At 32.3% G+C, this 23089-nt stretch overlaps 1 protein-coding gene across 6 annotated transcripts in view; it reads right to left on the reverse strand.

Moving 5' to 3' along the window:
- Positions 1 to 23089, reverse strand: part of LOC108907127 (broad-complex core protein) — a 47738-nt gene that overhangs the window by 19574 nt on the left and 5075 nt on the right. For all 6 annotated transcript variants that reach the window (XM_018710659.1, XM_018710665.1, XM_018710664.2 and 3 more), the window contains exons 3-6: positions 9281 to 9469; positions 8777 to 9197; positions 3959 to 4312; positions 312 to 362 (exon numbers count right to left, since the gene is read on the reverse strand). In XM_018710659.1, the coding sequence (XP_018566175.1) occupies positions 312 to 362; positions 3959 to 4312; positions 8777 to 9197; positions 9281 to 9469 (1015 nt within the window). The remainder of the gene's footprint in view (positions 1 to 311; positions 363 to 3958; positions 4313 to 8776; positions 9198 to 9280; positions 9470 to 23089) is intronic.

Here is a 23089-nt window from a genome sequence, read left to right on the forward strand (position 1 = left end):
AAAACACTTATTGGACAAACTTAAAGAAATCTTCTGCGAGCACTACCAAAAGCAATTTCTCAAGTCATTAAACATCTTCGGAAGATTTCTTTAAAGTGGGACTTGCTTCGAAAAAGATGCCTGGCTTTTTTCGAACAAGTCCGGATTTAGTAAGACAAATAAATACTGTCGGATCCTACCAAGGCTATCGCTAAAATCCGACAGTATTTAACCACACTGAAAGTCACCTTAACTGCCACACAACATTAAAGACAACCAGTTAAGACAACCAGGGGATATTAGGGGAACGTTCAAGTAAGGAGTTCTCTTACCTTGCGACGTGCCTGCCAAGCTGTCACTTCCCTGCAGAGATTGATTCAGACCTGGAACAAATGAGGTTATGTTTAGGTGCACTTTGATCGCCAACAAAATGGCGCCGTGACAAAATTGGCTCACATACCATCACACCGGCAATTTTAAGATCACCATATTTTAATGCCAATTCGGACAAAGCGTTGAATATTAAAACAGTCGAGTGTTTTTAAAAAATGAATGTTTTTTGTTGAATTGTTGGTATATAGACAGAATTGCGCTGTTGATTATAAGTAACATGATTGTTTTAAAAAATATTTTTGTTTTACAAAATATAAACTAATGCAAACAATGAAAGGGTCAAAAGAATTTCCGAAATTTTTCCGTGATTTTTGATAGACTGTATTTAAGTAAAAAATGGTCGTATCGGGAATTAAATTTCTTAGAATTGCATGATAACCGTAGCTTCCAAAAAATTTCTGCCTAAAGATCTAAAAACTAGAATCTTAGAGCTTCAAAATGCTTTTTTTTAATTCCCGATACGACCGTTTTTCACCTAAATACAGTCTGTCAAAAATCACCGAAAAATTTCTGAAATTATTTTGACCCTTTAATTTTTTGCATTAGTGTACATAAGAAGTAAATTAAATACTTAGTAATACGATAGTTTTAAATAATTTTTAAAATCATTTCAAATTTTTAATAAAAGATATTTGTCACTGTTTTTATAAGCACTGTGTTTAGTTTATGAATCTTAGTGTCATTGACCTCTGATGCTGATCTAGTTTAAGTGAACTAATACATAATATCAATCCACCTAATGTGATACGACAACAGAGCACAGTCAGCCCATGTTATGGGCTCATTTAGCGTATTTTTTTAAATTTATATTCAAAAAGTACATATCGTAGTAAAGATCTGAATTTTTTTTCAACAAATTCTCTCTAAAAACAATTAATCCAAACAGAGCGAGTAAAACCCACAGAAGCTAGTGTATAGCACGGGATCAATACTCTTGTTATATTTCAGTTCCTATTAACAACATAAATTCTGTTTGCAGCAGAAGAGTACATTTTTAAACCTATATCTGCAGAAATACCTATAATTAAAAAAAAATGGACTTATATCCTTCTTGCATCAAAGTCTTCAACGTGATATAGTGCCGCGCATTTTTTACTTATCTGCTATTTTTAGCGTGTGATTTTTGGTTAGCAAAAATATTTTATAGTCTGTTTGGAAATGAAAAAGAGTAATAAAACCCCGAGATAAGGACCGGCCATGGGCTTGGTAATATTTCGTTTCAGGTAATTATCGGGTAACACTAATGCTAACAAAAATGACAGGGATTGGAAAATCGACCATCTACAGACTTTTTTTAAGGGAAACAAAAAATTAACAAGATAATGTAAATCCCCCAAAATCATCTACAGGGAGGTCAAAAGTCGTTATAGATGATTTCTTCAAAAATGTCATTCGCAGAAAAGTACACTTATTTTATTTTAAAAAAGAAATACCAACGCTAAACAAAATTTTAAGTGAACTTTCAGAGGACAACGATTTGCCAAAAATCAGTAGAAGCAAATTATGGGCCGTCTTACGAGAGTTGAATTTTTGCTGGGAAAAGCAGAACAGGAAGTCAGTTCTTATCGATAAAGATGAAATTATTTGTTGGCGAAGATCCTACTTAAGATCAATTAGAAAATTCCGTGACGAAGGGAGGAATATTTATTATCTAGACGAAACTTGGGTCAACGAGGGATATACTGTAACAAAAGTATGGCAAGATAAAAATGTAAAAAGTTTTCGACAAGCATTTTTGGATGGACTTTCAACAGGGTTCAAGGCACCTTCAGGTAAAGGGCGAAGATTAATAGTGACACATATAGGTAGTGCCAGTGGTTTTGTAGATGGCGGTTTACTTTTATTTGAATCTAAAAATACAGGTGACTATCACGAAGACATGAACGCAGATGTTTTCGAAGAGTATTTTACACAGATGTTGGATCTTATTCCTCCGGGGTCTGTAATTGTCATGGATAATGCCAGTTACCATTCACGGCAGACCGAGCGGACGCCTACGACTGCTTGGAGGAAAGCCGATATAATTCAATGGTTATCCGGAAAAAACATTTCTTTTGAAACAAATATGGTGAAAAAGGAACTTTTGACACTTGTCAATCTTAATAAAGATCAGAAAAAATATGTTATCGATGAAATGGCAACAAATCGCCAAATAACGGTACTACGGTTACCACCTTATCACTGTGAACTTAACCCAATCGAATTAGTCTGGGCGCAGGTAAAAGGAGATGTAGCGCGAAATAATACGACGTTTAAATTAAGTGACGTGAAAATTTTGTTAAAAAATTCCTTGGAACGAGTAACTGCAGATAACTGGCAAAGATGTATACATCATGTACAAAAAGAAGAGGAGAAAATGTGGGAACTCGATAATTTAATTGACGTTACTGTGGAACCTATCGTTATCAATCTAGGAGACGAAGATAATTCATCAGAATATTCAGAGGATGAATTTTAATATACCTACTTTTTTATTTTCTTTATTGTACATTTATACAACACTACATTTACTCACCATAATTTGAATTTTCAAAATACATATATTTTTGTGTGGAATAAAAGTCTATTCATTAAATTTAAATAAATATTTTGATAATAATATTGAATAATTTTATTTGAATTACTAAAAACCCTCTTAACCCGGTTATGATGCTTAAAGTAGCCTCATGTTTTGAAATGCTGTTTTTATATTGTTTACTTATAAGAGAAATGGACCGAGAAATTGAAGCGGCATAGACAAAGACGGATTGTCGGGGATTAAATTTTAGCTACCTGCTACAATTTAGTACAGTCCGATCGCACAAAGTTTTTTTAAAAGTACACCTCATCCTATACCGATAATACATAATATAAAAATATTGAATATAAGCACCAGTACTACATTTATTTACGATTTGCATACATTATAAGCTTTTATTACTCTCTTTCATTTCTAAACAGACTATAATAAAAATAACCACCTTTAAGTGATGCTTTTGGCACAAAGATTTCTTCGACTAATTTTTATTTCATTAAGTATCATTAAACAGGAAAAAATTAAACTATACAACAAATAATACAACAAACCTAAACACAAGACAATAGCTAATAGCGTATTGGGCAGTCGCAGTCGGGTCGATCCAATCGAACGGTGTGACGACATAAATGCTCTACTAACGGCGTAATTTTATAGTAAAATTTAAAATAGTGTTTAGTGTATAAACTTATAAAGTTAAGCATTTCAATTTTTAACGAAAGTGCGGTGTGTTTGCGTGTCTTCATTGTTAAATTTCTGGGTGATATGAAAAAACATGTATACGAATAAAAAACGATGAGATTGAAAGTTAAACCAAGTACATTATCTACATATTGATTGAAGTTAATACGTCTATGAGGTGTACAGAGCCCTAACAACCTTTTACCAGTGCAGGAGATGGTTTTTGGGCCAAAACTGTCATGGTGCCATATTGTTACCATACAAATCACAAAGCGTTTTGGTCATTGCGACTTTAATTGAGGAAAATCAGGAGATTACAGCGAGTGGCTCTAAAATATCCACTCAAAGACTTAAACAATACAAATGTAGTTTCAAAGTGACGGTACTAACCTCCAAGACCAGTCGGATCGGCGGCGAGGGCCGCCATACTGAAATTGAAGCTGCCGGCGGCCGTCGCGAACAGTTTGCTCTCCGAGGGTGTCAGGTACGGCCCTATGGTGCTGTCGTGGTCCTCGTGGTCTCCCCCCGAACTGCCCGAGTGCGGTCCCTGAGGTAGGTTGTTAGGCCCGTTATCATTTGTTGCGTCCGTGGACTCGTTACTGTTCTCTTCTGGATTTGTACTACATATAAGCTCCATTGGTTCGTTTTTAACGTTGCTCTCGTTGTTTTCGTTACACCGAGAGTGCAGCGTGGGGGATGGCGAGCAGGGCGAGTTCTCCCTTTCTGTACTGCTGATGCCGTTACCTGGAAAAGGAACGCCGATGTGTTACCATCGATAATGGGGTGTTTTCCAACGTTTTAAGTACGTCACGAAATGGAAATGGGTTAAACAATAGGGGACCCATACTTATTATTTTATAATAACGCATAAAATTATGACTGGAAATTACAGATGTTGGTACTGGTTTATGAATTAAAAAAGTTATTTTGGCAGATACCGTTAGAAGTTCGTTTTGCAAAAGAAAAATAGTCTAATTTGTGATACAATATACAAAAAACACATCACTATACAGGATGCAGGAATGTATTACCTATCAAAAATTAAGTGTAGTTTGCTCTATAAAAATTTTTTATAAAAGCCTTTGATTTGGAGATACAGGGCGTTGAAGCTTAAAATAAAATAAACACTTTTTGACATCTCGGTTATCCACGAGTAGATTTGATTTAAACTTGGTACACATTATGCGTATTGGGGGTTCTCATAATTGACAGAATATTTGTCCTATCGCATTAGCCAGTGGCGTGCAAAGGGGGGATGCGTGGCCCCTTTTTCAAAAAAAAAGTACGCCATTGAGTTTTTCGAAGAATGTAAAGTAAATTTAAATACTACCATACAAAAGCAATCTAAAAGGTCACTTGGTATTTTTCGATAATACGCAGCGTTCATGAGATTCTTGGACTATTAAGATTTCAATGCATGGAAAAAAATACGACATTGAGTTTTTCGAAGTATGTAAAGTAAATTTAAATACTACCATACAAAAGCAATCTAAAAGGTCTCTTGGTATTTTTCGATAATACGCAGCGTTCATGAGATTCTTGGACTATTAAGATTCCAGTGTATGATAACATGGCACGGTAGTGCTGAATGAGAAAAAGATATATTTTTCTTTGAATTCAAATGTTGCATTAAAATTTATAGCAACTTTTTTGTTTCGCAGCAAGCCAATAACTTGTAAATATTTTCACTACTTTCTTCTACTCAATGTCGTAATTTTTTTTTCATGCATTGAAATCTTAATAGTCCAAGAATCTCATGAACGCTGCGTATTATCGAAAAAATACCAAGAGACCTTTTCGATTGCTTTTGTATGGTAGTATTTAAATTTACTTTACATTCTTCGAAAAACTCAATGGCGTACCTTTTTTTTGAAAAAGGGGCCACGCATCCCCCCTTTGCACGCCACTGGCTAATGCGATAGGACAAATATTCTGTCAATTATGAGAACCCCCAATACGCATAATGTGTACCAAGTTTAAATCAAATCTACTCGTGGATAGCCGAGATGTCAAAAAGTGTTTATTTTTTTTAAGCTTCAACACCCTGTATCTCCAAAACAAAGGCTTTCATAAAACATTTTTATAGAGCAAACTACACTTAATTTTTGATAGGGAATACATTCCTGCATTTTCCAAATTTAAAGTGAAAACACCCTGTATACAGGGTGTCCCTGAAAAGGATGGACAACTCTTGACCACAGGTTCCTTGGATGAATATAAGACTATTTAGCCTAACTTACCTATATGCAAAAGTGCACGCCTACTGAGATATAGCCTTCTAAATATAGAAAAGATAACCTATTTTTTCAAATAATTTGAAAACTATTTTTCTTAGAAACTTCAAATTTGGTACACTTATTTTTTTACACAAGGGCAAGGTAAATATAGAATTTGGAGAGAATACATATACAGGATGTCCTATTTCTAGTGCCTGTGCGCCACTGGCTATCCCGTAACTTTTTTTTATGTACGCCAATGACGACAGAATTTATATTTTTAAAGATAAGCACTATTTTAGAAGATTTTTTGCCCTTACAAAATTTCGATATCGTTTATGGATTTCGAGTAAAATTCGCATTTTTTATACATTAAATATAGGCAAAAATTCCGATTTATAAAAAATAATTTATAACTGCAGCCTCAAAACAGGGAATAATAATGAAAAAATGTCACATTAAAAAAAATAACTACACATTTTTGGTATTAGTATTATCAATCAATAAAATAAAAATCAACACTAATATTTTAAATAAACAATATCAACTAATAATGTAAGAAAGTCAACATTAACATTTTAAATAAACTGATATTTGTAATCACATTAAAATAATATTACAGTAAATGCTCAAAGTTACTTTCTTGTTCTTAAACGCAAACATTAGTTCTTCGAAAATTAGAAATTATCCAATAATTGTGCATTACCTCTCATAACATTAATTTCATGTTGTATTCTTTCCCATATTCGTTTTCTGTATTTACTGAAAAGTTATTTTAAACTGTGGTCCTCAACGCTCCCCAAATGAAATAATTACATGGGTTTAGGTCCGGGGATCGAGGTGGCCATTTTAAAGGGGCATTATTTCCTCTACCTATCCACCTGTTAGACCTTTAATAACCTGTAATACCTACCTGTACCCTGTAATACCTGTAACCTGTAATAACTGGTCTTTTAATACTCTATTAAAGGAACTTTTTGAAAGCCAACCTCTGCCGCTAAACGCCTTTTATTTACTTGAGGAATTTCTTCGACCCTTTCCAAAATTTGTTCCTCCAGCTGAATAATTCCGGCCGTACATTATCCACGATTTAATGTTACAGGTAAAAAACGTCCTGTTTCCCGAAGGCGTCTCTCCGCATTAGCAAATGTTTTGTGATTTGGAGTTCTTCGATTAGGAAATCTTTCAGCATATGTTCGAACAGTAGCACAACAATTTCCTTCACAATAACCCAAAACTACTAACATATCAGTTTGTTCAGCAAAAGTATAAATTGCAATAAAAAACAAAGTAAGCTAAAATTAAATCACAGCTAGCTTGACACAGAACCTTTTAATTATTGTTATGAATTTGTTTCTCTGTTATATGGCACCTCGTACTAGAATGTTCTATTTATCTTAAACTGATTTTATATTATTTAATGTGTAAAAAATGCCAATTTTACTCGAAATCCATAAACGATATCAAAATTTTGTAAGAGGCAAAAAATCTTCTAAAATAGTGCTTATTTTTAAAAATATAAATTCTGTCGTCATTGGCGTACATACAAAAAAGTTACGGGATAGCCAGTGGCGCACAGGCACTAGAAAGGGAACATCCTGTATATGTATTCTCACCAAATTCTATATTTACATTGCCCTTATATAAAAAAATATGTGTACCAAATTTGGAGTTTCTAAGAAAAACAGTTTTCAAATTATTTGAAAAAAACTAGGTTATCTGTTCTATGCTTAGAAGGCTCTCGGTAGGCGTGCACTTTTGTATATAGGTAAGTTAGGCTAAATAATCTAGTTTTCATCCAAGGAACCTGTGGTCAAGCGTTGTCCATCCTTTTCAGGGACACCCTGTATATCTGCTAATTTAATAACTGTATAATGGACCAGAGAAAGGTGACAAAAATGTTTGGCAGTTTCACAATTATGACTGTTTCCTAGCAACAACTTGCCACCTACGGTACTGGTATTTTATAGTTGAAATGAATTGAATACCATTTTTTTTTAATTAAAATCTGTTTTTGGTTGTATGAAAAATAACAAAACTTTTTGCAACACACAAAACAGTGGCGTTGTACAGTGATTTGAAACCTGTCAAAAATATTAGGTAGGTATAGAATTTATTATTACACATTTAGCAATCAACAGAAAATGGTAAATAGCAACGATTTGATAGATTTTACGAATACTTTACAAGAATACTTTATTGCCACAAATTGATTGTACATTCTAAAAACATTTAAAATTATTTAAAAAACCAGTGGCGTACGTTTTTTTTTTTTTCAAAAAAGGCCCCCTACTCCCCCAATAACTACGCCACTGGAGTGTATTTTGGAATAAGTTATCCATGAAAAAATAGTCCCTTCCAAAAAAATTTCATCCTCCAAATTTTATCACTACATATTTTTTGCCAGTTAAGTTACAGGAAAAATCATATAAATATTTGAAATGCTGTATCTCGGTAGGGACACGTCCTATCAAAAATTTTTATAGGGCAAAAGTTGATTATTTTCATCTGTAGAATACGCCAGTAAAGACTGGCAAAAAATTATCAGTAGCACCTGTATATTATGCGCTACAAAAAGTTACTAACGTTTAAAAAATCAATCTGTTTTCGTCTTATAAACGTATTTTAAATTATTTTGACAGTTTAAATGGGCGTGTCTTTCAAATTATTCCGTGACCTTGGACCTTTATTGGTTACAAGTTATTAAAGACCGCGAAAGTTAGTTTCTTTCGGTGCGAGATTTTTTGATTAGGCAAAGCCATTTTCACAAAAATAACCCTTGCTCGATCTTTTTAGTCCAAGGGTTTATTTAATCAATTTTCACAGGTTGTAAAACACCCAATAAATAAGAGAAAAAAACTATGCCACAAATAAGTAACTTCAGGAAATATCCCACTTCTGATTTGCAATTTTCCAACCGCCTAACATTTCGACGACGGAACAGAGTTTTCGCTCTGCGCTAAAGTTGGTTAAAGCACCAGCGGGTACTCACCTTCTGGGTCACTCTTCATCGTGGAATTCAGATTAAGATTAAGTGCACTATTCTTCATGGCGCTGGGAGAGAAGTCCGCCGGCTGCGTCTGCGGGGGCTGCGTGTGCGACAAGTTCAATTCGTTATTGTTGTTGTTTCCTATGATGTGTTCCGATCTGGCCCTCTTGTGTTCGCTGTCCGGGTCCGAGGATATCCTCCGCTCCCGCCTGTACTGCATGGCCGCCCGCCTCAGCAGCTGGTTGACCGTCGCGCCGTGCGGCGGCGACGACGGCGACGTGAACAGGGCGTCCTCTACTAACTTTTCGGTGAAGCTGGGGTGGTGGTTCGACAAAGGCGTTGATTGCTGTTGTTGCTGCTGCTGCTGCTGCTGCTGCTGCTGCTGCTGCTGCTGAGATCTAACCATACTTTGTACTTGGGCCAACTGTAAGGGAACATCGCCAAACGGAATTAGTTTGGATTTGTGGACATATATATTTTTTTTAGAGTAGGAAAAAAGTTTCGTACCTGATCACGGCCGTCGCCGTGCTGTTGTGTGAGTCCGCTGACTCTGAGAACTTCCGCCGTCTTGAGGAACGAGGATAGGGAGCGCTGGTGTACGTTAACTTCGCCGTGGTAGATGAACTCCACCAGGGCGTGGAGGTCCGTCCACGCGACATCTTGTAGCACTATCACAGGGTGTTTGCAGGGCGTAGACTGGAACAGAACATTCGGATGCATAGGACATATAAGTGAATATATTGCCTAGTATACAAAAGTAAATATATAGTGTCCCAATATCTCGCTTACATGGAGCTACCACAGTTTGCTGAGATGAAAATAAACGTATTTTACCTGTATCCTAATAATCCTGCAAAATAAGGAAAAAATTAGCGAACTTTTTTACTGAGAAAAAGTGTAGGTTTTGACGTCAGAAAATATATGTCACACACACAACCATCAGCAACATACAGCGTTGTGAGATATAGACATGTGGTATACAGGGTGTTCCTAAATAAGTGTCGCAACAGGACACTGTAAATTGTAAACATTTTGCTAATGTTTCAATAATCTTTTGTTATTCAAAAGATAGATAGTAATAATTAACAATTTTAACTAAATTTAACATTTGCAACAAGTAGCTATTAATAGTGGTAATGTGTGTACAAAAGCTCAGTCCTGTAGTTCAAACGGTTCCTAAGTTATTGGCAAAAATATGAAAAAAAGTTTTGACACCGTGTATCTCGAAAACGAAAGCCCGGAGAGAAAAATGGAAGAGGAAAATAATTTTTCTCTTTTCAAGAGGAATTTGCAGTTTTCCGTTGCGACACTTATTTAGAAACACCCTGTATAACTACTCGTACATACATATGTATGACTTCGCGTGTTTTGACCAAAAACTGCCAATATCTCAATGAAAAAAAGTTTCAAATAAAAGATTTTCAAAATTAAATTTTCTACAAAATTTAAGTTTTCCCATTTATTTTTTTAAATGAAGATTAAAAAATGAAAAATTAACGTTTTGGAGCCAAATAATGGTCAATTTATTTGTTAAATAACAAAAGTGAAAAACAGAAAAGAAAATTGCCGAAAATTCTTGGAAAATTTTCCAGTTTGAATATTTATAGCATCAAACTTCTATAAAAATCTGTTTCTTTGAAATTTGTAATACTTCTGATGAAATTGAAAATTTAAAGGTAGTTTTAAGTCAAAAAACGCGAAAAATCATACACAGGGTGTTTCAGAAAGGCAAAGAACTAAGATTTTTTTACATATGAGCTATATGTCTGTCTCCTCTCGTTTTCGAACGATAAAACAAAATTTTTTAATAGAATTTTTACGAAAATATCCAAACGGTGCGAAATATTTTTATGAAATACCATTCGGGCTCCAATTTCTAATGTACCATTTTGTTTTCTAAAAATAATGTCCTCTTTTTAGAACTTCCTAATGTGGACGGTTTTCGAGAAAAAAGGCTTTTAATTGAACTCCTACAATATTACGGTGATTTTTAGTGACTGTAGTTAGTAATGACTAATTACAGTCACTAAAATGTTGATATAATTTTAATTAGAGTTTAAAATTGCTAAGAATGCATGCGTTGTTTATGAGACATCCATCAATAAGTTTTGACATAAGCCTATTTTGAGAAAAGTCACTTATTTTCTTCACCGTAATATTGTAAGAGTTCAATTAAAAGCTTTTTTTCTCGAAAACCGTCCACATTAGGAAGTTCTAACAAGAGTACATTATTTTTAGAAAATAAAATTGTACATTAGAAATTGGAGCTCGAATGGTAAAAAACCTAACCTTAACAAATNTATTAAGTACAACTTTTTTAAATTATTGATTATAGATTCTTAAAGGGGACCCGTATTTTTTCTTTTTGCCATCTGGCCCCCTCTTTCGGAGTTACAGCCCCCCGAAGTCCGCCCCTAAGAATAATCTTTTTTTATATCTCAGAACCCTGTTGAACCAGAATCACTAAATTTGCTACACAGGGGTTTTATGACATGTGGAATGTCACAGTGCTATGCTTTTTGGCGAGAAACCCCCTTAAATCACTTTTTTGTGGACCCTCTTGTCTTTGGAACCAGAAAAATTTGGTCGCAAATTTGATTTTTTTTAAAATTATTAGTTAGAAAGCCATTGAATAATAATTTATAAATTTAAAAAATTTAAACTTTAAATTACTTTAAACTTTTTTGTCTCTTGACATTTTTGTTTCGTAAAACGCAATGTTTTTGAGAAAATTGGCGAATCACGATTATGCACTCGATCACATTTTGATATTTTTATCGAAAACATTGCGTTTTATGAAGAAAGTATAAAGAAAAATTTTTTTGGCTCCAAAGACAAGGGGGACCACGAAAAATTGTCTTAAGGGGGTTCCCCGCCAAAAAACGATGATGGTGCTACATCAGATTCCACATGTCATAAAACCCCTGTGTACCAAATTTAGTAATTCTCGTACAACGGGGTTCTGAGATATAAAACAAAAGATTATTCTTAGGGGCGGACTTCAGGGGGTTTGTAACTCCTAAAGAGGGGGCTACTTGGCAAAAATAAAAAATACGGGTCCCCTAAATTTATTTTAAGAATCTGTGACCGAATTTTGCTACATGAATTTCGAGGCACTCTGTATATTACAATAGTATATATTATTATTATATATTACGATAGTAATATCATCCAATTCAAAATTAAAAATGACATTAGATTTTGTCATTAAAATTAACAAAATTAACCAAAAATGTTGACACCATTGGATAGAGCGTAAAAAGTGGCAGTGTAAATATGCAATTTATTTTAAAATTCGTTTTCAAATAGTCAGAAAAAAATAAAACGATTTTGCAAAATTTCGGGTTTTCCGGATAGGTATCTCTGGGACTACCTGGAATTTTAAAACATTTTAAAGGGCATATTGTTAGGTATAAAAAACAACTTTTTTATCATTTGTGCCACCCCGTATCTTTTACCGTTTCCTAGATCCTTATATTGGACACACTGTATTTACTCAAACATAAATACATATATGATTTTTCGCGTGTTTTGACCAAAAATTGCCAGTATCTCAATGAAGATGAATTTTTTCGAAAAAAAGTTTCAAATAAAAGTTGTTCAAAATTAAATTTTCTACAAAATTGCTCCTATGAAAAATTTCGATTTTCCCAGTAGTTTTCCCGTTTATTTTTTAAATGAAGATTATGTTAAAATTAACGTTATAGAGCCAAATTATGGTCAATTTATTTGTTAAATAACAAAAGTGAATTAGAAAAAACAAAATTGGGGACAATTCTTGGAATTTCTTATACAGTTTTCCGAGGTTTAAATATTTATGAGCATCAAACGTATCGTTTTATATTATCTTCTCTAGGGTGTACATTACGAATTAATTATGCGCTTTTGAATATTTTCCAGAAAAAAAGTTTTTTTTAATTATAAATAAATTAAAAAAAAATATATTGATATAATATTTTTATTATACCTGTGCAGCTCCAGAAAATTCCTTTCCTATTTTCATCAAATTTAAATTTTCANTTTAAAATATTTTATTTTATTGCTTTGTATCTCGAAAACAAGAGGAGATAGACATATAGTTCATATGACAAAAAAATTCTTATTTTTTGTCGTACTATTACCCCCTGTATTTACGGAAGGTTTTTCTGAAACACCCTGTATACAGGGTGTTACAAAATGTTGTTCAGAGAATTCTAGAGCAAATTCTACATCCAAAAATACGAAAAAAATTCTATAAATGTAGGTCCGCAAATGCTTCGTTTTCGAAATAGACGGTGTGAAAAAAAAATATTTTTTTATTGATAATTTTTAAATTTTTCATTGGAAATCGTTTAAATTTGAAACAATATATTTATGATACATAGGTTATAATTTGGTATAATCGATTGCATTTCAGACCCATCAGGGGCGTAGTACCTATTGATTTTTGACCAGAAAATCTACGCCACTGGGTTTTCTACTGGTTTTTACTTTATTTTTAGGAACCTCATTTATTTTAGAGCAAAAAGGCCCCCTTGCACATTGTTCATTTAGCGAGTGGCTTTCGAGCTATTGAAGATTTTTAAAAATCATGCTAATCTATCTATCTATGAAACCATAACCTACTAAAAAACATAGTTGGTGACTGTCACTGAAAGAAATGGCCCAAATTTAAACGATTTCTAATGAAAAATTTAGAAATTATCAATAAAAAACATATATTTTTATTTTTTTTGACACCCTCGAAGCAAATGCTTCGTTTTCGAAATGTGCTTCGTTTGCTACGTTGATAGGAATTTTTTTCGCATTTTTGAATGTAGAATCTGCTCTAAAACGCTGTACAGGGTGAGTCAGTTTTTTGTAGTAGGGTGTAATAGTAGATAGAGAATCATTTTTTAATAAGAAAAGTTCCTATAAACGTAGGTCTTAGAACGCTTCGTTTGTGAGATATAGGGTGTTGAAAACAAACTTTTTTAAAGAATTTTTCTTAATATCTCTAAAAGACCAACATATATTGAACTGAAATTTGGTATTAATAACACATTAGTTATGGTGAATAAAATAAAGATATCTGTTATCCATTTCACCCACCAGTGACGTGCCTGAGGTGGGTTACTGCCCCCTTTAAAAAAATAATTCGTACGCCCGTGAATTTTTCTGGAAAATAACATCATTTCTAAATTTTTTAATCAATTCTGAACAAAACAGATCTCTTTCAATTTTTTATAAAATTAACGGTTTTTGGTTAAATTCATTTGGCATGAAACTGTTCCAACGATATTGGTACCTAATACATTTGTGAATTAATAAGAAAAATATGATGTGCACTGAAAATCAACAAAAACGATTGAATGAATAATAACAGTTGATAGAGAATCATTTTTTAATAAGAAAAGTTCCTATAAACATAGGTCTTAAAACGCTTCGTTTGTGAGATATAGGGTGTAGAAAACAAACATTTTTAAGAATTTTTCTTAATATCTCTAAAAGACCAACAGATATTAAACTGAAATTTGGCATGAAAAAACAAACACAGAACTTAAAAAAAGAACTAATTGACACACACGTTACACAATGTTTGCGTTCTTATGTCAACGTTATGACATTTAATCGTTTTTGTTGATTTTCAGGGTACATCATATTTTTCTTATTACAAATGTATTACCAATATCGTTGGAACAGTTTCATGCCAAATGAATTTAACCAAAAACCGTTCATTTTATAAAAAATTGAAAGAGAGCTGTTTTGTTTAGAATTAATTAAAAAATTTAGAAATGATGTTATTTTCCAGAAAAATCCACGGGCGTACGAATTATTTTTTTAAAGAGGGCAGTAACCCACCTCAGGCACGTCACTGGTGTGTGAAATGGATAACAGATATATTTGTTTTATTCACCATAACTAATGTGTCATTAATACTAAATTTCAATATATGTTGGTATTTTAGAGATATTAAGAAAAATGCTTAAAAAAAGTTTGTTTTCAACACCCTATATCTCACAAACGAAGCGTTCTAAGACCTACGTGTGACATATGTTTTCTCAAAACCTACACTTTTCTAAGTATAAAAAAATCTCAGAGCAAAAAAGTTCGCTTATTCCGTCTTATGTCTAACTTTCCTAGACTATAAGTTGCTTCGTTTAACCACCACAAGGCATGAAATTGGATGAGAAAATAATTGTTTTTTTTTCAAATAAATTTTGAAACACGTAAAATTTTGCTAAAATTTGTTACACTAATACTTCCATAAAGATGTCAGTTTATCATATTGTAAACGAAATTATTGAATTAACAGAAGTAACTGTTAAAATTATCTTCTCCATTGAACTAATCTGCTCATAATTTTATGAGGGGGGTCAAGCTGTAGCTTCTCTTTTTGCTTTAAAGATGAAGGGTTTGTTAAAAATTTCAAAGTTAAAAAAAAACAAAACGGAGCAAGTTAGAATAGAGATAAGTTTAGATAAATCTGCTTATTTTCATCGCAGGAAGCTGTGGTAACTCCATGTACATGGAATATTGGGACACCATGTACCGTCCAACCAGTTTTGTGAACATACCTTTTGATTACATACTAGATCTTACAACTTCCGTAACAGATTTCAAAATTTCGTAACGATTTATTGCTACAAAACAATTAAATTTCAGTTATTATGTACGTAATTTTGGTAATTGGTAACCAATAACTATAAAAAGTTTTGGATATAGATGGAAGCTCTTTGGATTACTGGAAGCTATCTAGACCTGGACGTAAAATATAAAATTCAATCTAGAAATAGAAATAGAAATAGAAAACACAGATTATACAGATTTAAACAGACATCGCCATTTTTCAAAGAAGTAAATTGGGGGCGTGCGCAATTTTTTTTTCGACAACCACCGTTCTATGACTACTGATTTGTGTTACGTTGTACTCAAGACCAATTTAGAGAACTTAAGTGATTACTAACATACCTTTCTAGCTATTTTATTGCTTAGTAAACAAGATTTTTTCTGAAACAATTAAATAATAAAGGAAACATGCTAGGAATGCAAAACCTAATTAATTTTGCAAGCGACGTACTAGCGTACTAGAAAACCTTAAATAGTAATAGACATAGTACCAACGTGATAGTTGTCGCAACCCTCTTTGCAGCACAATAATATTGGAGAGAGTGTTTTACTTTATTTTAAAGTACATACCTATTAAGCTAACTTAAATGAATTCTAAAAATTTCCCTAAATATCTATAGTAGGATCGTATTCGATGCAAAGTACTCGTAGAGCAAAAAATTGTCGGCCTTTTATCAAAGGAAAATCGTGTCATTATTTTTAGGAGGCGTAAGATAAATCATTTCAAATTTAAATTGAAATTCAATGTAAAATCTGAAATACCGCTGCATACGCACTGTCGGTTATACGTCAAATACTAACCTGGTGAGCTTTGTTGTGAATTAGAGAGCGCTTCCAAAAAACAAGTAAACAACAGTGCCGCGTACAGAGGTAAAATGTAGTACATATGTGGAATTTAGGAAACAAATTGGATTTATAATAAATTACATTTAAAATAAATTGTTTATGAGAATAAAGGAATTTTTGTAGCAACAAGGGTGCCAGACCTGAACTGATCCCCTCGTCCCTTCATAATGTATAAAGAAATTATTCCATTTGTAAAACCCTTAAAAGCGTACTTCATTGGTTCCCTTGACAAACAATGATTTATTACTTTGCATCGAATATGATCCTACTATAGAAAAAAAGAACAGTGTTATTTGAATCACCCATCTAGGTGTGCAAATGTTATCTAACGTCATAAACAAGTTAGTAATTCGTAATTAACATAAAAATTAAAAATGATATATCTAAATATGATTAATGGGAAAACACATACCTAACATATTGAAACCACTAAATAATGTAATATTTTAAAGAAAAATCTGTTATTTTTGTTCTAACATTACCATTTACAAAGACTATCACGCAATTATAACCACTTTAGATAGATTTCAAATACTTCTACACCTTAAGAAAATCTCTTAGAAAAAATGAAAATTTGAAAAGAAGTGTTGACAATAAGTCTACATTAATGCGAATTGTTTTTATACCTGACCAATGTTTACCCCTTTTTTTACTAAAATATTAGAGATATGTACGGTCTTTTAATATCAGGTACTCGTAATATTGAAGCAGCCCTTATTTTTACTTTAGATTTTTTGTAACAAAATATATGTAGAATTTTAAGAAGTTTTTTAAATTTAATTGAATTTACCTTTGAAATAAAGTAAATATGAATGTCAACTAAAATACAGTTTGAAAATAATAACGCACTTTTATATTTAATACAACAATTTTACTGGGTCTTCAGGAGAAAAATTTCGACATTTTATTTCTTTAATAGTATGTTGTGCAAGGAATTGGATTAACAAAAGTACGCAAAGGTTAGTATGCTGTTGAGGCTGGTACAAAGTATGTCATTTGTAGATACATGCATGTATTGTAATATTTGGTGGGAATTTTTTATAGCAACTGACCGGATGTCCGAAAATTGCTAAAACAGCAAAAAATTTGACACTCATTTCTAGAAGATGTTGTACATATTTTAGGTACATTGTTCAGTATGAGAGATTGTTAATTTATTAATAGTCCATGTATTTCCAATTTATAGCACTAAGAAACCATATAATGTCTGTTAATATAACGTATGCCATCTGTCTCGACTTCTTTAGATCCAGATTTAATAATCTTTAATCTCTAAAAAGCATAACCATTATATTTTTCATAGAAAATTTGCAGTTTCAAATACACCAAAAATTTGTATCGTATTTTTAGATCTAAAGGACTTGTATTCAAACACATTCTATCCAGACAGCTTAGCAACAGACAAGTTTATCTTCCGCTAGTATTTTTCTAATTTAAAAACGCTTGCAATATTTACATGTATTTGTATGTTGCCGCAAAACTATCATTTTCTATTTATACATTGTTAAAATAAAACTTATCTCACGATTTGTTACAGACCCAGTAACAGAACGCGTGATAATTCTTATTATAAGCTGTTGGGCTCCAAGCGCAAATTTTAGTTGTATTATTCTGCATCAACTAGGTTTTACAGTCTAATCCTGACATTTTTTATATTATGATAAACCTTACTAATAATAACCTTCGATAAAAAGGAATGTGGACGTTTCTAAGTATTTACATGTTACTAACGTCTAACATACTGGGCGATGAGGTGATTTTGAGCCATAAGAAGTGTCAAAGCACAAAAAAATAATTTTCAAAAGTTTACTATAATGTATATACAGGATGATTTCAAAAGTAGTAGCACAAATGGTAGCGGTGAATCTACAGCTAAAGAGAACACGTTTTGCCGCTCAAACTTTCCAAAATAATATGTAATTTGAAAACCAAAAAAGATATAATAGTCAAATTTTACATAAATTTACTAGTGCATGGGCAACTTATCAACAATGCTTGTAGATATCGAAAAATGTTTATTTCTAATATATTATTATCCTAGCTTGTCACTATTGTTGTATTTGTTATTCATTTCACCCTTTTTTTTAACACAATGTTTTTGTTTCCAATTGTACATGTAATTTTAACAGTAGTATACAGAGTGACTCAGTATTGATATATGGCATGATGATATAAATATTTGACTTAAAATTCTATCTGGGACAGGTTTACCTCCTAAAAAGTGTGGCGTCATAGAAATTGTTTCTCCCAATTTCACACATATTTTTTTTACATCATATGCAAATTCTAATTTTTCACAACTTTTATTAAAAAAGTTTTTCGGTATCTGTTCCAGTTGAAAAGATATAAAATGATATGTAACGAGAAAAGCACTGGTTTGATCAAGTCTGCTGCTAATTTATTTGCATTGTCGTAGAAAAGATGATATTTTCAATATTTATATTCATTACCGTAGGAAATATAGAGTTGAATGCGACTTTTTGTTTCGGCAAACTGAATTTATCAAAACCGCGATTTTTTTTACATCTTTGTGGTTATGTTACATGGAAAGATATTTTTTTGCTGAATTTCAAGTCAAATACTTAGATCAATACGTCATAGAGATCCCCTCTTGCGGTTTCTCTTTCCGTTTTCTAATAATGATGGCCAAAATCAGTTGTGTGTCACTAAATACATCTTTCACATATCATAATCGTTAATTTCTCTGTCAGATTATCTTTCACAATTTCCACCGCCCAAATAACACATCAGAAGCTGGCATATGTAGGTCCGGTATCAGTGCAACATATTAGACCACGGATAATCGCCTATAAATATAATTTAATTAAGCCTATCCCGATAACACAAGTCTGATAATTCTTATTCAATATGGTTCACGTCTCGGACGTTATCTGGTATTTTTAAATGCTTTATTATTTACAACTTTGCAAAATTGCTGGAATAACAAACTATAGCACTAACCTAAGGCATGCTAATATTAATTATTTACAAATAAAACTAAGGACAGACGTGATTTGGGCAAACATCTCCCGATAATTCGGATACTATTTGTGTCTTGGGAATGTTGCGAAATATTTTCCTTATCTCCGTATCGAAATCGCCTAATGTGCTCTAAATTTGCTGGTACGTACGTGGTGCGCAAAGAAAGTGTTTCGTTACTAAATAATTTTAGGACTTTTACCGTAAAAAAAATAAAAAACAGTATTTGATATTTGTGATGTTGAAGTACATAAAAAAACACTAAAAAATGTCAGTCTTCGTTACAAATGAATTTGAAACGGTTCAAATAGTTCGTAGAGCTTTTATGACGTCACACCACTCGACCCGACAGCTCTATTGGCTATTAGCTAAAGTTATTTATTTGTTTTTTGACATTTTTGTGTTATAGTTCAGTTTTTGCTGTCTTGATTGATTCTTTTCCAGCTGTGAAATAAAAAAATATTCAAAGAAATATTTGCGGCAAAAAGATTAATTAAAGGTTAGGTATATTTATTAAAAAATTTTTTCGAAAAATGATATTTCTGCAGATATGGCTTAAAAAAATGCACCCTTCAGGTGCAAATATAAAGGAGTTAATAGAAACTTGACTATAAGAGCTAGCTGCTAACGAGTGGTATGACGTCACACCGTGTTTTCCGTGCGTTTTACCGCGCTCAGCTTTCATTAATTATTGTGAGAGAAATTGTTGAAAAAATCCTCATTTTTTCTACATCAAATAATTACGATGTGTACTTTCTGAATATATATTTAAAAAATATATGCTAAAGGAGCCCTTTTTGACTTCTTCGCAGAAATTATATTATTAAAAATTGTTTTTTGGCTATTGATGACTCACATTTATAGCCACAAAAAGTAGGTTTACGAAAATAAAAATTGATAATTATCTAGATAAAAAAGTGGAACATTCTGCCTCTTGGAAAAAGCAAGCTTTAGCCCTACAGCATGAATTCGTGACAGTAATGAAACAATTACAATATATCTTCGAGATTTCATTGATATTATCACATTTTCCACCTATTCCTGTGACGATACAGTTTCAACTTCACGTGTGTGATGATCAGAAAGAAAATAATTTAATTACTGTCGTTCAGTCGACTTTCATCGCCCGGTAGATGGAGATCGTGGTACAAAAGAACAACCTTCTTTTATAGAGGCAATCGATAAAAGCCTTAAGCTTACAGCGAAGATATAGGTCATAGCAAGAATTATTTCTATGACCGACCAACGTCGAGAAGTAGGCCATGCATTATTGGGCTATCGCTAGCAGGAAATATCGCGTTGAATTAGACGACAAACGGTCGGTTTTTAAAAAGAACTGTCGCGATTATTTTAAATTAAATGTTAGATTAAATGTTCCCCCTACTTTTTAAATATTATTGTCGCCTAAATCGATGCTCAATCCATTTTGCTTTTCTCAAAAGTTACGTTAAAAATCTGTGTTAATCCGATAAAAAATGTTTGATTTTCTACACACACAAATGTTTTTATTATTACCAAACAATGTTGATTTTTGTTTAATTTGAAGATTAATTTAAGTTTACAAATCTCCTATTTTAGTTTTATTCAAAAAGATGTAAATTTTAATTCAATATAGATTGAAATATGTAAGCAGTATGCAAAAACGAACAAGTTGGTCATAAAAACATGTATTGGCCATTTTGTGTGACAAGACATTCAACAACATACAAAGAACTCATATTAGCAATAACCCCATAAAATAATTTTAAATTATTCAGAATAGCCACAAAAACATCAACGAAATCTAGTACATTTCGATTATTATTTACATATTTAAAAATTATGACCGTCTACGTCATTATTATTATTGTCGTTTATTATTATCGAAGCTGAAAGTTCAAAAACATTTTATAGCAACAACACTATTTTAGGTTATTTCGATGCGAGATCAAACGTTTCTCCTGATAGATAACGCGTTTGTACCGAAATTTGTTTTTCCTGCTGGACACATTTTTAATAAATGTATTGAAAGCTTGAGTTTTATTACAAAATGATTTAGTTTTTGTAGTGATGCATTGGTGAAAGTATACAGGGTACTATATTATTTTTTCTATTATGTTTCGATTGTAGAAGAAACAAATTGCAGGATAAAAGTTGTAAAAAACTTTTTAAATATCATGTCTTAGAAACAAATTAAAGTCATATTGCCGAGATATAATTTAACATGGGTTTTTTTCATGTAACACCTTGTATATTTAATATAATTCTATAGAAACTTTTTGCGATTACGGTGACATAATGTTTGGTGGGTCTATCTGTAGTAGTAAGGGAGCTGTGGTCAAAAACATGATTTGTTAGACTAAAGACTAAAATTTTAGCATGAAACTAATAGGTGTCAATAGAGAAAAAAAAATCATATCTTGACAAAAATACTAACAGCATACCACCTGTGCCGTCATTTAAAAGACAGTCCGTAGATATACTCTCATTAATTAATTTGTTATTAACATTTTAGTGCAGAAAAACGCATTTTTTTTTAGTTTTTTGCTTATTAAACCAAAATTACTAGAGCAATCTCAATTCCGTAAATGGAAAAGTTGTAGGAAAATAAATTTCGAAGAAAATGAGACGTCGAGCGATTCGATCGGTTGATTAGAACCGGAGAAAATCCGGAAAAAGTGAAAAATTCGGCATTTTTTTCAAAAATTCATAACTTTGTCATTTATGAAGATTAGAGCTGAAATATGGCACAGAAGTAGATAATTATATCAACTTGAAGTATACGTTTTATAGTATTTTATTTCTAGTTTTGAAAACCGGTATTAGAATTAAAATCGGACCATTTTTAACGCAAGCAAACTCCCGGCAAAAAATGCATAAAAATTTGAAATTGCAATTGAGCAAAACTAATGGTCCGACAGCGCCTACTTTTTGCACACAAGTTGGGTGGTTGCCGAAGTTATTTTGTGAAAAAAAGTTTATACAAATGTAGGTCGAAATATGCTTCGTTTCCGAGATACAGAGTGTTTAAATTTTAATTATTTATTTATTTATATTAATTATTTCAGAGTTTTAAAGAAATTGACTCGAAATTTTACGGTTGTATTTTATTTAGAAATATTGACAGCAGCCTACTAGATAATGTGTCAATAGAAATTAAAAATACACAACTTGTAATAAAATATGTTTTATTTTTTCCCTAAAAAACGGTGCATCCTACGAAAAAAATTGAAGACACCAATTTCATTCAGAATTGATGGCAAATTTCTAAAAAAATATCAAAACGGGAAAAAGTCAGTGGCGTACCATTTTTTTATTAAAAAAGGTTGTGGCATTGCCGCACGAACGCCACTGGTGGAAGTAGAAATATTCGGATCACCCCAAAAAATGCAAATTTGTCCTTCCAAAGCGTTTTTCAAATTTCGAGTCAATATCTTTAAAACTCTGAAATAATTAATAAAAATAAAAAAAAAATTAAATTTAAACACTGGCTATCTCGGAAACGAAGCATATTTCGATGTAAGGAACTTAAATATTTCGCTCTTATTTACAAACACACTGTATATTCAACAGTTGCGCAGGCCAGTCACCTTGAAATATATTTTTATTTATTACCTTTCCATATTTCCCGATTATTTTAACCAACATTAATTCATGATCGAATGTCGCAAACATTCTGATATGTAGAAACGGTGGTTTGGCCACTCCCTTATACATCACACGACGGCCGACAGCTCTTTTTCTAAATTCTTACAGACTGACATAGTCCGAGTCAAATTTACATTAACCGCAAAAAAATTATCACGTATATGTATTTATGTGCGAATACTATCAGTCGAGCTACTTGGAAAATAGAGGTACCGCTTCCCCGAAGTTCCTTTCCAGATCGCCGCAATGTTGCCAACGCACCGCAGAGGCATTTCT

The sequence above is a fragment of the Anoplophora glabripennis genome, unplaced genomic scaffold (genome assembly GCF_000390285.2).
Source record: "Anoplophora glabripennis isolate ALB-LARVAE unplaced genomic scaffold, Agla_2.0 scaffold282, whole genome shotgun sequence".
Taxonomy (NCBI): domain Eukaryota; kingdom Metazoa; phylum Arthropoda; class Insecta; order Coleoptera; family Cerambycidae; genus Anoplophora; species Anoplophora glabripennis.